General features: G+C 35.4%; 1 protein-coding gene across 1 annotated transcript in view; it reads right to left on the bottom strand.

Moving 5' to 3' along the window:
• Positions 1-688: 688 nt before the first annotated feature.
• The window catches only part of LOC108674579 (T-complex protein 1 subunit eta), a 14,528-nt gene continuing 1,163 nt past the window's right edge, over positions 689-14,053 (bottom strand). Inside the window, exons 2-11 of the mRNA XM_018162547.2 lie at positions 5,992-6,144; positions 5,568-5,675; positions 5,098-5,256; positions 4,240-4,431; positions 3,753-3,917; positions 3,362-3,495; positions 2,910-3,062; positions 2,313-2,464; positions 1,661-1,849; positions 689-1,199 (exon numbers count right to left, since the gene is read on the bottom strand). Of these exons, the coding sequence (XP_018018036.1) occupies positions 979-1,199; positions 1,661-1,849; positions 2,313-2,464; positions 2,910-3,062; positions 3,362-3,495; positions 3,753-3,917; positions 4,240-4,431; positions 5,098-5,256; positions 5,568-5,675; positions 5,992-6,144 (1,626 nt within the window). The 3' untranslated portion in view covers positions 689-978. The remainder of the gene's footprint in view (positions 1,200-1,660; positions 1,850-2,312; positions 2,465-2,909; positions 3,063-3,361; positions 3,496-3,752; positions 3,918-4,239; positions 4,432-5,097; positions 5,257-5,567; positions 5,676-5,991; positions 6,145-14,053) is intronic.

Here is a 14,053-nt window from a genome sequence, read left to right as displayed (position 1 = left end):
CATGAAATGTGAAATAACATGAATTTACTCGTCAAAATATTATCCTCATCCCAAATTACACTATAGAAATAATTGAGAGGTCTGTTTATCAAACGATTTTTAAAAGTTGTTTTTGTTGTTTGGTATATTGTCATAAAAATGTTAAAACCTTTCGAAGCACTACCTAGAAGATGCCAATTATTGAATCAACCGCTGATAGGCCAACCTTTACATTTCAATTGTCATTAGGCACGAGTCCTTAATATAGCGTAACACGTGAACATATTCCGTCAAATGACAATATAATGATAGGCGGGGCTCCTGAAATCTAATTTCTACTAAATTGAGTTGGCTAAATGATAATTATATACTCTAGATGTTCCAATAAACATATACGATGGAGACCAAACGAAAAAAATGACCGAATGTAATATAGACCGAAAAAATGACCGAATATAATTTTTTCTCAATTCAACGTGATATACAGCGGTCTCAAATTTTCCGAAGTTAGATCTTGTATTTACAAATTCAAGGCATCCAAAATATTTCAAGTCTTTAAGTGCACACCTACATTTGTAACAAATTTCGAAGGTTTACTGATTTCTGAACAAGATGCCTTGAAACATCAAATATTGCATCAATCCGTTAGGTCAGGTAAAACGAGTTACAACTGACATCAACCAACAGAAGGAGTAGGGAAAAAAATATGATTATGTTAAACTTTTAATGAGAATTAGTGCATACTACGAGCTTCGTAACCAAATAAACATTAATCGTGACAATCATTGAAAAGAAATTATTAATGAATTTGAGGGTTAGTAGCAATTACACGTAAAAAAGTAATGAAAGTACCTAAACGGAAGATCAGTCACATGAAAATTCTAGTTCGAGGAATTAAATGGTGTGCCTAATAATTCCGTAGTGAGATAGTTTTCTCTTATTTTTAATTCAGAAAAGGCAGTCGACATCTCATCTTGGTAAGTAGGGAGGCTAATAAACCTAGTGACCGCCCATCATGGGGTTACCCATCATGGGGGCAGACTCGGCTTGCGCTGCTCGTGAGCTCTTGACCGTCTCGTCGACCGAGAGTATGAGACAAGCGGCCTCGCTCGCGGCCGTCAACGCGTTGAGCTTGACGAGCGCAGGCTCCCACACACAGGCGGCCATGTTGTCAGCCACGTCTTCGCTGAGGATGTCAACGCCGTACCACCGGCCACCCGCTGAAAAAATTAATGCAATACATTGTTTACAAACAGTAAATATATCATATTTCAGTATAAGTTACATGATCTTAAATACGTAAAACGGTAATTTACTCGATAGAAAACCACTCTTATCAAGATTAATATAATACTAGCGTTTTAGCTAGCTTGTACAGCTATAAATAATAATGATACCTGGAAAATGGTTAGTTTGATTATAATTTAAACATCAACTACGTTCCACAAGAAAACTTCACGTTGGGAACATTTTTACAACACTAGGACTGATAAACATATGTAACTCAATACTACAAATGTCCTATTCAATACTCAATCCACTCAGAAAACGATGACGAGGATCATCAGCTCCAATATATATAGAGCCTTGAAATTCAGTGGCACTTCAAGCTCATTATCTGTCATGTACAATTGAAATAAAAGCACACAAAACAACACCGCCAGCCGCGTTGGGGTCTCACCGTCCGCATGCCTGGCCCGGAGTTTGTTGAGGATATTCGTGGAGTCGAAGCCGGCGTTGTCGCACAGCTGCCTAGGGATGATCTCAAGGGCCTTGGCGTAGGCGGCCAGGAACAGCTGCTGACGCCCTGCCTCCTTGACGCTCATGTCACGCAGGTGCTTGCTGATCTCCAGCTCGATGGCACCGCCCCCTGCCCCCACACATCAGTTGCTCACCAACTCAATTCGTCGCACGCTTCATATTTATTCTATAACTACGTAAACCTTAACATTTGGCCCTCACAACTCATGCTTACAATCATAGATGCAAATTACAGGACTGTGTAGATATGAATGTAAATATCAAGATATTCATGAGCAGAATTTAAATATAATACAAGCAAATGAAACAAAAAGGTAAGTATAATTTGTATTCAGGTGCGCTAAGAGCAGACATGCTAAATATATCAACACTGCTCGATAAAAATTGCTAAAATAGGAGTGTAGGCAGCATTCTAATTTATTCAATACTAGTAGTGTATTCAAAGTTTGAGTGTTCCCACGCAAGACTAAATTATCGATATACTAAAAATATTGCCGTGAACTACTAAGGTCCATAGCTATCTGACATTATGGGCTGAGATTGGAGGAAGTAATAGACGGAAGTAATTTTACCTGCAACAACCGAGTCATGCTTGAGGGCACGGCGCACGATCATGATGGCGTCATGAAGGGAACGCTCGGTCTCCTCCAGGAACTGAGAGGACCCACCACGCAACACCAGCGTGCAGGTTTTTGCGCCCGGGCATCCAGTGAACAAGTTGTATCTGCAACATGAAGATAGCAGTAACTGAGCAGATATTATTATATGCCTCTTACGTTAGAAAATTTCAGTAGCACTTTGTCTTAAAAACTGAAATTACTGAACATATTGTGGTTTGCAATATTTCTCCGAGCACGAACGCATTTGCCTAAAAAATTAATTTTTTATACAGTTTACTTGTATGCCAAAATCGTCCTGACATCACTTTTATACAATAATTTTTCAGAGCCCCGCACATTGCCTGAGATAGAAATTTAACCAATTTTTCTCCGTCACCAGAACGTACTACGCTAAATTAATAGGGAAAAAATCAGCAATGAACAACGTAAACTTAAGTGATACTTGTGTTATTAGAAACGGCTGACCTAAGGCTGCTAACTTGTAAAGATACGCAAATAAAGACATAAGACCTGTAAATGATCTGATGCCGACCAGTATGCTCAACTAACCTGTTGCTGCCGACCTGTTTCTCAAGAAATTGTTCACAGGTGCCGAGTGTCTTGTCATCGAGGTCGTGCGCTGTAGTCATGATGGCACCACCACAGGCCTTCATGGTGCGCTTCAAATCTGACATTTCTACACGGCCGGCACAGAACATGTCTCTGGTGAAGGTAACAAATTGCATGTAAAACACGAACACAGTTCTCATAATGATGAGTGATAAACAATTGCTTATTTATGATCTTCTTGATTTGGATAATTCCCATGCGATATACTTAACAGCCAGGAGAACAGAAATTTACTACCAATGCTTAATGAATACATTTAACTAAGCAGGTTATAATGAATAATAAATGATATTCAGATTTATTTTACAATCACTACAGGAAAATCTGCGCCATTTGGGCTCGGAATCAATCCTTCAGGTATGAGTTAATGCCGAGGTCTGCAGCTCCCTTACCTGTCAGCAAAATATTGTGTAGCAACATCACCAATAGGCAGTTTTGAGAGCACAACTTTAGCCCCAGATTTGTGAATGAGATCTAGCTTATCATAAAGAATCTTCCACTCAGTATCCACGATGCGCTGGTACTCCTGGTGAAAAAAGATGATACATTAATATACAGTCAAATGCACGTTAAAATTAAGTCATTAGCCTCTAACACTCTAACAAGTAACTCGAGAGTTTTTTTATGCGAGGTAAAAACCATTTTCCTTTTAAAAACTAAACATCTCTACAGAAAAAAATTTCACACAATAAGTTTCAACCGATCAATTGGCACAGCCAAAAACATACCTAATGCATTTATCCAATTTACATTCCATACACAAACTTTTCTATAAATCCAAACCTCGACATTGTCGACTCGAATCTCGGCATTATCTCGCTCAGCCTTCAACTCGAGCTCAATATTGAGCATGGCAATTTTGGGGTTCTTGTACTTTTTGGGTTGCATCTCAAACCCAGCATAAGAGAAAGACTTGTGGAAGGCAACGCCGTCAACCAGGAAAGAATCCTGATGAGAAAATTCAGAAAAGGAATGATGATAACATATGCCAACATAAAATGCGGAACATTAAGTCTAATACAAGTTGTTTTGTTGAACAAAAATGTATATGTGTCAGTTTTTGTTATTTTTTCCCTCTTCTTCTTTTCGTTTTCAAAAACTAAAAAAACCTTTTGCAGCCAAACTTATTCCACAGGCAAAAAATTAATCTTACTAAGCAAGTCAAATAAAGCAACAGAAGCTGCGAGTTAGGTGATTTTAATTCCAACATCAATTTAGCAACTAAGGATCAAGTTTCAGATCTCAATTCAGTATCTCATAGAATAAATACCTCAAGTGCACCTCCAGCAACCTTCTTGATGCCAATCATGTCCAAAGGGAGTAACGAGTCCAGGGACATGACAGCATCAACCACCATTTTGGAGAACATGTCCTTCTGTTGATGGATGAGTTTACTGTTGAGGGACGTCGCGGCACATCGCTCCAGCAGGGAGCGCAGCTCCGCAGGGTTGTCCTTGTTCACCTATAGTTATGCAAGGTTAAAAAGACTCAAGAAGCCAAAATTAGCAGTAAAAGAAAATAATGATAGAGAACTCACACTCAACTGGTGTAGAAATTCATTTGCAGCGAGAAAAAAAATTGTAACAAGCAAAGAAATCCTAAAAGACAAAATATCTTTCCCAGTTAAATGAGGTTTCAATGAAGAGGTGAAATTGTACAAATCCCTGCAGCATGTAATGACACACAGAAATGAAACAAGATAAAGGTGAGCCATGGTTCAGATTGGAAATACATTTCATGCAATAGATATTGTTTCACAAAAATAGGCAATATTAATCAAAGAAAAAGATTATTGAAGATGACAGAGAACAGATTGTTAGGTACATAATGAAGGGACATTGAAAGATTTAACATTGTACAAGTTCTAATGTAAAATCTAAAGAATATTAATATCACAGGCTCTGTGCAACTACTACTTTACGCATGAAAATAACCCAATATAAATCATCTTATTCTTAAAATTCCTGACTAACTTTCCTCCTTTTCACAATTGCTTGAAATTTTAATTATATTTATGCAGCAAAATAATCTAATGATATTTATATTATCATGCATCAAGGGCCCGACTGTTCTAACTGGTAACTGCATGCCTCATGCAGCTGGATAGACCTAGTGAACTGGACTGCACCTTGACAGCAATGGAGTTGATGAGCTTAATAGCTTCGTCGGTGGCACGTCTGAAGGCTGCAATGATGGCGTGGGGGTGGACGCCGTCTTCAATGAAAGACTTACACTGACGCAGCAGCTCCCCAGCCAACAGCACAACTGTTGTGGTGCCATCACCTACCTGATCACACCAGACAAATTCTATCAAATGGCTGATAAATTGTGGAGTTCAGGTACTTAGAATTACACAAATATTTCACTAGGAAATCTTAATGGTACATAATTTTTTATAAATATTAAATTGTTTGAAAACTCCACAAATTAAAATTAATTATATATATCAAACTTTAAAGCATCTGCAATCATAAAAGAATACAGACATGATACAAAAGGACTTAAACTTGTCATTTAAGCAATTTTCTACAGATGAGTACCTATACATAGGCAGGTTAAAAAATGCCTTCTAGCACAAATAAATGAACATAAACTGACTTCAGAATCTTGTGATTTGGCAATATCCACAAGTGTTTTAGCTGCTGGATGGATGATGTTCATCTCTTTCAATATTGTGGCACCATCATTACTGATGGTGGCCTCACTCTGCAAAAGTAACCATACATTAATAATGCATTAATAAATATTTCATTAGAACATTAACCAGAAAAGAATGTCAAAGCACTGAATTGGAGCAATCAAATACTTTTAAATAAATAGATATATAACACAAAACAAAAACATATATATACATCATACATAAAATAATATAAATTTATACTAAAAGTCTAACAACAACATGGCATGACAGAAATTCATGGGTGACTCCTATCAACAGAAAGAATACAATCTCATAAATTTAACACAAAATAATATTGAAGATACTAGGCGTGAACTCATTTCACTTGTTATATCAACACACCTTAGCATTGACAATGAGCTTGTCCATGCCCCTAGGACCAAGTGTGGTCCTGATGGCATCAACAACAACAGAACAAGCATTGATGTTGCTCACAAGCTGCCCTTTACCCTGGCTTGTGTCTGTTCCTTCCTTCAGGAGAATTATTTGAGGCTGCTGCACAAGCAAAACATAGAAATTGCATTGAAAACACAAAAATCAATTATAGTCCAGAAAATCAACTATACATAGGCTTAACATTGGGTAAGATCAATATATCCATAAATAATCTCCAGCAAAGACTACTTCCAATATTTCAGCAAAATTTTGTGCCTCATCAATTAGCATATATTACATACTAACAAGAGGTCTACTGGAGACATATATAATATACATGAATGTGAATAATACATATACATATTTACTTTGAGTGATGTATGACAACATGCAAATTCTTTGCTGCATTACAAATCTTTCCAGAATGTGAAAAATACAAAGACTATGCTGTAATATGCCAGGATATTTTTGTTATTTTGTCTAAAGTTGCTATTGGTGATGGTTGATGATGCTACCCTCTAATACAAATAATACATGTCTTAAAAAGTTTCTCCAAAGATTTCAAACAGAAAAATTTTATGATCATAGTATTTTCCAGAAATTTTACATAAAATGAATGAGAAAATCACTTATTTAATAGGTGATTTTCAAAAGAAGTGAGCATGAATGTGCCATTTTTCTTAATTTTACAAATGAACCTAGGCAAATGTAAAAGGGACACAAGATTGAAATTTTCCCACTTATTACTAATATTTCTCAGCTCATAAGCATCATTTTCAATGACAATTATTTAACATTGAACATGTGAGGAAAGCTCTAGTTGTGACTTAGAAAGTAAACATATTCCACTCCTACAGGAACAGAAGAAATTGATCACCAAACTGGAAAATTGGGCAGAAGCCACCCATGAATGTGGCAAGAATTTGTTACGTATAAATTTCACCCTTTTCTATAGCACTTCCAGAGTGCAGAGAGTGGGTAAAAATTTTAAGATCTGCAGCAAACCATCAGCATCAAGATCTATGTTTTCAGAAAACCTTGCCACCTTATTCATTTTTCAATACCTTTTTATATCTATGCACGTAGTTATGGCCAGAAATCTCCAAAGTTTTGGTAATTATAGCACCAAATCCTCAATAGTACCGTTAACAGGCATGACTTTGGCCACCGGGAGTGACTTCAGCCATCACTACAACAGAAACCAATGGCAGCAAAACAAAATAATAAGCATTGCCCAAAGTGACTGGGATGACTTATTTTGTTTTGCTGCCATTTGTTTCTGTTGTAGTGTTGGCCAAAGTCATCCCCGGTGGCCGAAGTCACGCCAGTTGACATGATTTGGTGCTATAATTACCAAAACTTTGAAGATTTCTGGCCATAACTACATGCATAGATATAAAAAGGTATTGAAAACTGAAACACTGGAAACACAAAAAACAGTGGATCTTGGCAACATGATTACCTAATTCCTTGCAGCAGTTGACTTGTGGCCCAATTTATTCAGTGAAAAACAAGAAAAAAAATTTATGTCTATAAACAACTTCTGAAAATCACAGGTCAAACAATCATTTTCATCAGCAATTTTTGGAAAATTCTGCCCATTATTCCCAATTTTTTATTCCCAGTTTGTGAAACGAGCATTTTCAGCATTAAATTATTAAAGAAAAACAGGGTTGGCAATGATTAAATCAAAATGATTAAATCACGTGATTAAATCACTTGATTTTTTTATAAAAAAATCATGATTTTTTTTATTTTTTTGATTTTTTTACATATTTAAATATATTGAGTGGCAGTCTTTGATTTATTTTGAGGTATTGTTATTCTTAGTTTAGTATAAATGTGCAATGACACATTTGGAATATAAACCTGTTGCCTTTAGTGTGTATTACGTTTCAATGGATTGTACCTATGTTTTTGGTACAGAGGCATCAAGTGTTGCAATACATTGTACATAGCTAGCAGCTTAGCTAATTCTTATAAGGCTATAAGTAGTCTTTAACTAACTATTTGTTATATATTATTAATTAATTACATTATACAATTTACACGTGCTACCTAGCTTATATAAGAAGGGTTGGTTGAGATTGTATTGACCACTTGACTATCAAGGCCACTTGACTTTTCCACCCTAATATGAGTATTCTTATTAAAATATTAAATTTCAATCTTTAAATATGTGAATTTACCTATAACTAGAAACAAAACAATTACAATTATAAAATTATATATAAAATAATTAAATGCAGTAAATGGTAATAAAATGTTTGAATTGTGACTTTTATTGTGTACATATTTATTTCAAACAGTGTCAGGTTTTCTCATAACATAAGTTGATTTTTTCAACCTTTAAGAATAGGTGACTAATTGCTAATGTTATTAGTCAGTATTGCTTTAGGCAAGAGTGTAATACCTATCTATTTTTATTGTTTTGTAATTTGTATTTTATTAATAAAGGAAAGAGGATGGTTGATAACTTGAGAGAATAAACTGAATATACCGATTTTGTTTCAATTTCTTGTATGACTTAAATCCCTAAATATATTTTTTTATTTCAGAATAACCACTAAAAGTCCACTATTATATAAGAAAATACTGTAATTGTTAGTAAGCTAATTGCAACATAAGAAATAAAATTTCAAAAAGACAAAAAAGCTGAAAAAATCAAAAATATCAAAAAAATCAAAAAAATCATGAAAAAATAAAAAAAATCATTGATTTTTTATTTTTTTGATTTTTTTAAAAAAATCAAAAAAATCGCCAACCCTGAAGAAAAATCTGCTTAAGTTAATAGATAGACAATACAAATAAATGTTAACAAGAAATTAAGAATTCACCTGAAAGAGAATTGTTTATGGCAAGATATCAGCATTTTCATCAATATTTTTAAGGGGACCATACACGTCAAAATTTTGGATTTTGGCTATTCCAGGTTTTTAGTCTCATCTTAAAGCATACATTCTGACCTATCCAACGGTACAAAAACCATCTCTGTACGTTGATTTATGCATTCACTACAGATCCCAAAAGGGGGGCGGGTGTCCAGCAGGCTGGAATTCTAAAATTCGTGGTTCACATAAAAAAAGCGTTCTGCCTTGAAAAAAAAAAACGTTCCAGGCAACTAGAAACAGGTTTGCAGGCCGTCAGAAATTGGCTTTGGTTACGGTAGCTATGATCATATGAACGTCAAGTCAGGCAACACAGAGAAGGTCCCATGCAAGATTGTTAATTGCGCGCGTCACTCACACATGAGCAAGAGAGATGGATCTACAGAAGGACATACTATTTACTCCCAACATAATAGTTTCAAATTAAAAATAAAAAAACATTTATGGCACCTATTTGTTACCTCAGCTTTCAAATTGAGGAGAAACTCATCGGCAGTTGGAGAAACTTCTCGAAGAAAAGGCAATGCACAACAAACAACATGACACTTCACAGTTGACTGACTAGAATAGACTCAATAGTCAATAGAGTACTCGAAAGTCAAAAATTTAGCATTCAAACCTTTAGATTCTGTGAACCTTGTGATTTCTTAATTATTAAAACTTTAGAAGGCTCACGATATATCACGTAAAGTTTTCACTCAATTATCGTCTCGAAAATCGGGAGCTTTATCTGCAGTAATGTTCTGTAGTTACCTCACCCGCCGATTACTAACCACTAACCATCATTAGATTCCCGCTACTGTTGCACACGATTGATTCTGCATGCATGTATAATATTTACGAAGGTTATTAAACCATTCTGATTTCTGTTGAATGTTAGTTACTGATAAATTTTTAATATAGATGAATTTGTATCTTTCATTTTTTCACATGACTATATTGATGTCGGTTTCACATTGCTTGCTGGTGCAGTTGGTATCCCTGCTACCTTCTTTGTTTAAGTTTTTTCGTTCGGCTGATCACAACGAAAGGTGATTGTATGTCTCAGCTGATTGCATCGGTGGTCAGTTTTGTATTTGTGGATTGAATCATAGGCAGTTTTTCATGTATTTGTGAGTGAGTGTACATAGTGAAGATGTTATTCTTTGCGATTTCCATCAATAATGACATAACTACACTATTGTATTACGCTCTTGAAATAAGAATTGTAGCATTACGCATTAAGTTAGCATCAGTGTGTTAACATTGTGTGCATGTGAGGCGGTCCCTTCTAGCTTTCTATCGCTGATTGGATTCCAGTGGCTGTGATGTTGCACACGTTCTAGCGATGATTGGATCCCTGTGACAGTACGTTGGACGCGTTCAAGCGTTGATTGGATTCTTGTGACTGTTACGTTGGACGCGTTCAAGCGTTGATTGGATTCTTGTTACTGTGATGATGCAAGCACTGTTTTTTTCTATGAAACAGCTGTGGCATCTTGCAGAGACTCATCAGTGATGATGATGGACTGAAAGTGGAAGTGTGCTGGATGTTCCAGATTTTTGGGTCCTGCTTTCCAATTTGCTATGTTTACCAGTTAATATATTACCCCCTGGAATTCAACACTGGTGTCCAGCCCCTTCAGTAAAGTCAAGGGAGTAATTACACGGCCAGGAATTATAAAGTAAATCGTCTGACGTAAAGCGGCCAATTATGACATTCTCCAGTTACTATACTCATCTTAAAGCTGCTTTTCTTACGCATTCAATGGTACCAAAACCATCTCTGTACGTTGATACCTGCCTTTACTACAGATGCCAAAGGGGAGAAGGGGGAGGAGGGTTCTTTAACTTTAACATAGGCAGTAAATACCAGCCAAGAGCATACAAAAGAGAGTGTTGTGGTCAGCTGGAGTCAGTGCACCTCCTGGCATTGCACGGGGAGGTGCGCTAGCAGTTGCTCCCAGCATCCTCGAGTGGAATTGAGCTCCAGCAATGTTTAGTTTTGTATCCTTGTTACATTTAGTGGGTATTCGCATGCTCACGCAACTTTGTCGTGTCCTAGTGAACATTCACAGTTATTGTCACGGAAAACCTATCTCCTCCTAGAGTTTTGAAGCTACAGCAATGAGACATACACCATTCAATTTGCAGTTAATATTATCTAGAGATTGTCGGGTCATTTTTTTGATTTCATTATAGGTTTGAAAATATTTTGAAAAAAGGCGGGAAATAGGGGTAATTTTTGAACAGTCGAAATTTTTCAGAAAAATCATAATAAAAAGAGAACCAAGAAAAATCAAAATCAAAAAAGTGGCCTGACAATCACTAGATATGGTCTTTATGCATTGAATGATACGTGTCTCGATATTGTAGCACGATATTTGTAGGAGGAGATATTTTTCTGAAGTACCCCCTTTTTGGCCGTTTTCTATGAATTTCACATTTTTCTTTTATTTTTTCGAAAAATTCACACGAACAAAAAAGTCTTAGAATTCTGTTCTACATATGTGTACCAAGTTTGGAGACAATCCTTCCCTAAATATAGAAACTAGATTTTGACGGGTTTCCTTAAGCAGTTTTTATAAATATCAATTATAATTAATGAAGGTGTATTAATGGAACTTTGAGGTATTTGGTGTCAGACATCAAAGAAAATATACCATCAAATGGGGTAACAAGGGATGGGTGGGGTAAATGGGGACAGTCGTCCCACATTTTGTAGAAATGTTGTAGCAGCTAAACAAATCAAAATATTAAAAAACTAAAAATAATGGCATAAAGTTCAACATTTTTACTATCTATGTAGCATAAAGTAAGTTGAGAAATCAGACATATACTACCTCTAAAAAATCTCCAAAAAAAGTGTGAATTAAACCCCCAGGGTAATAAGGGACATCCTTAAAAATGCATTTACAAAAGAACCTCAATTAGCAAAGGCTCCAGTTAATGAAAAAATCAATTAACAAAAAAAAATATTTTATTTTATTTGCCTTGCTCAGCAAAAAATATTTACATGATGAAAAATTAATGCATCATTGGTCATTACAAAATTGTGCAGAGAATGTCATAGATAGAATTGTGCACCAGGCAACATAAAATGAAAAGTAATCAACCTAAACTATACCGTAATTTATCTCTCCAAAAATATGATGGTTGTCACTAGAATATTCCTTTCTGTTTCAGGTATGCTTTTACAATTTTTTTTTTTTTTGTAAATTCACTTGACCCAGTTAAAATGGAGTGAAATTACAAGCCTTCCTGTAAAATTACAGATACAGAAAAGTGCAATATGGCTGCAGTGATATGAAGCTTGCAGTGGACAAGGTTGTTGTCAATACTCAATGGCCTGTTCATGGATACAGTAATATCACATCAATACTACAGTAATGTATGGATATGGTAATATCATATCAATAAAGGAAAAACAAGTAAAAATTACAGAAAATGTCATTTGTTTTACATCTACATCATGAGTACTTTTAGTAAAGGATAAATAGTATTGAGTACACTCTGCATGCTTCAAACATTTTAAAATTAAGCTTTATTTCAAGTGTCCCTTATAACCCAACCCGGTTCCCAGGTTTAGCTCAGGAGGTTTCTTTATGCATCTGGCACCTTTAAAATAGCATGTGGAATTTTTTCAGAGATGCCATACAATAGCCCTTGCAAATAGGGGTAAACGCGGTATATTCCGTCACATTAAGGACGCATCGAGAAATGAAAAACTATAAAAAATAACTGTATGCGTTACTCAAGTTCTGTTTGCTTTATGTGACTCTCAAAACACCGCACTACATATCAGCAACAACAAAACATCACAAAATGTTGCCATATTTATTTAAAAGCCTTTAGAATGGAAACCTACCAAATCCCTATATTCCATCACTGTGTGTGTGGCAATATTCGGCACGTGGTGAGGCGTATTTTGTCCGCGCTTCAAATTCTACTGATACGTAATGCCGTCATCCACGTGTTCGAATTCCGTTTGCTGTGTGAGCTGTATTGGAATACAACACGGCTTTGAATTAGAACACTAATGAATATTGTACACTACTTAATTACGCTTTTAATTAACAACCATTAGGCTTTTAATTAAGCAAATTTTAATTTTTGTATACAGCTTGGAACGATCTGTGTGTGTCCAATTCAAGTTGTGACGATATTAGTTTTCATGTGTCTAAATGCATTTCTCAACTTAATCATCTATTAATTTATTTACCACTTGAAATCAGCAAATACAAGTATACTTAAAGGATTCCTAATATATTCACAGACGTATTTAAAAGTCTCAAACAGGGTTGGCAATGATTAAATCAAAATGATTTAATCATGTGATTAAATCACTTGATTTTTTTATAAAAAAATCATGATTTTTTGATTTTTTTGATTTTTTTAATTTTTTCATATATTTAATTATATTGAGTGGCAGTCTTTAATTTATATTGAGGTATTGTTATTTGTGGTTTAGTATAAATGTACTATGAATGAGAAATTGGTATATAAATTTGTTGCCTTTAGTGTGTATTAGGTTCCAATAAATTGAATGTTTTTGGTACAGAGGCATCAAGTTTGCATATTTTAGTCGGGCATTGTACATAGCTAGCAGCTTAGCTAATTCTTATAAGGCTATAAGTAGTCTTTAACTATTTGACTATTTGTTATATATTTATTACAATATACAATTTAAATGTGTTAGCTAGCTTATACAGGGTGGGGCAGAACTGATTGAACAGTTTTGAGGCAAAATAAAAGAGTAATGGAGGTACATAAAGAAGTAAGTTTATTTTCCTCAAGATTAGCATGACATACCATTTAAAATAATTATGTTTTGAAAACAATATCAGGAAGATGGGGTTTGTTAGCTGCATCACACTGTTGGAGTTGTTCTCAGAAGTTTCCTACAGCATGTTCACACATATGGCAAGGTATGGCCATAACTTTTGCTGCAATAATCTGTTCCCTTAGCTGTGGTAGGATGTGAGGGTGACTTCTGAACCCCTTTTTTTAGATTTCCCCAAAGAAAGAAATTGCAAATGCTCAAATCAGGTGACCTTGCAGGCCACTGTAAATCACCCCTCAGAGTCTGGGATCATGCGTTTCAAAACATTGAGTGACATTCGGGCTGTGTGAGCTGTAGCCCCATCCTGCTGGAACCACAC

The sequence above is a fragment of the Hyalella azteca genome, unplaced genomic scaffold, assembly GCF_000764305.2.
Source record: "Hyalella azteca isolate HAZT.00-mixed unplaced genomic scaffold, Hazt_2.0.2 contig10021, whole genome shotgun sequence".
Lineage (NCBI taxonomy): Eukaryota > Metazoa > Arthropoda > Malacostraca > Amphipoda > Hyalellidae > Hyalella > Hyalella azteca.
The sequence above is the reverse complement of the archived record's forward strand: the minus strand, read 5'-3'. Positions and strand labels throughout refer to the sequence as shown.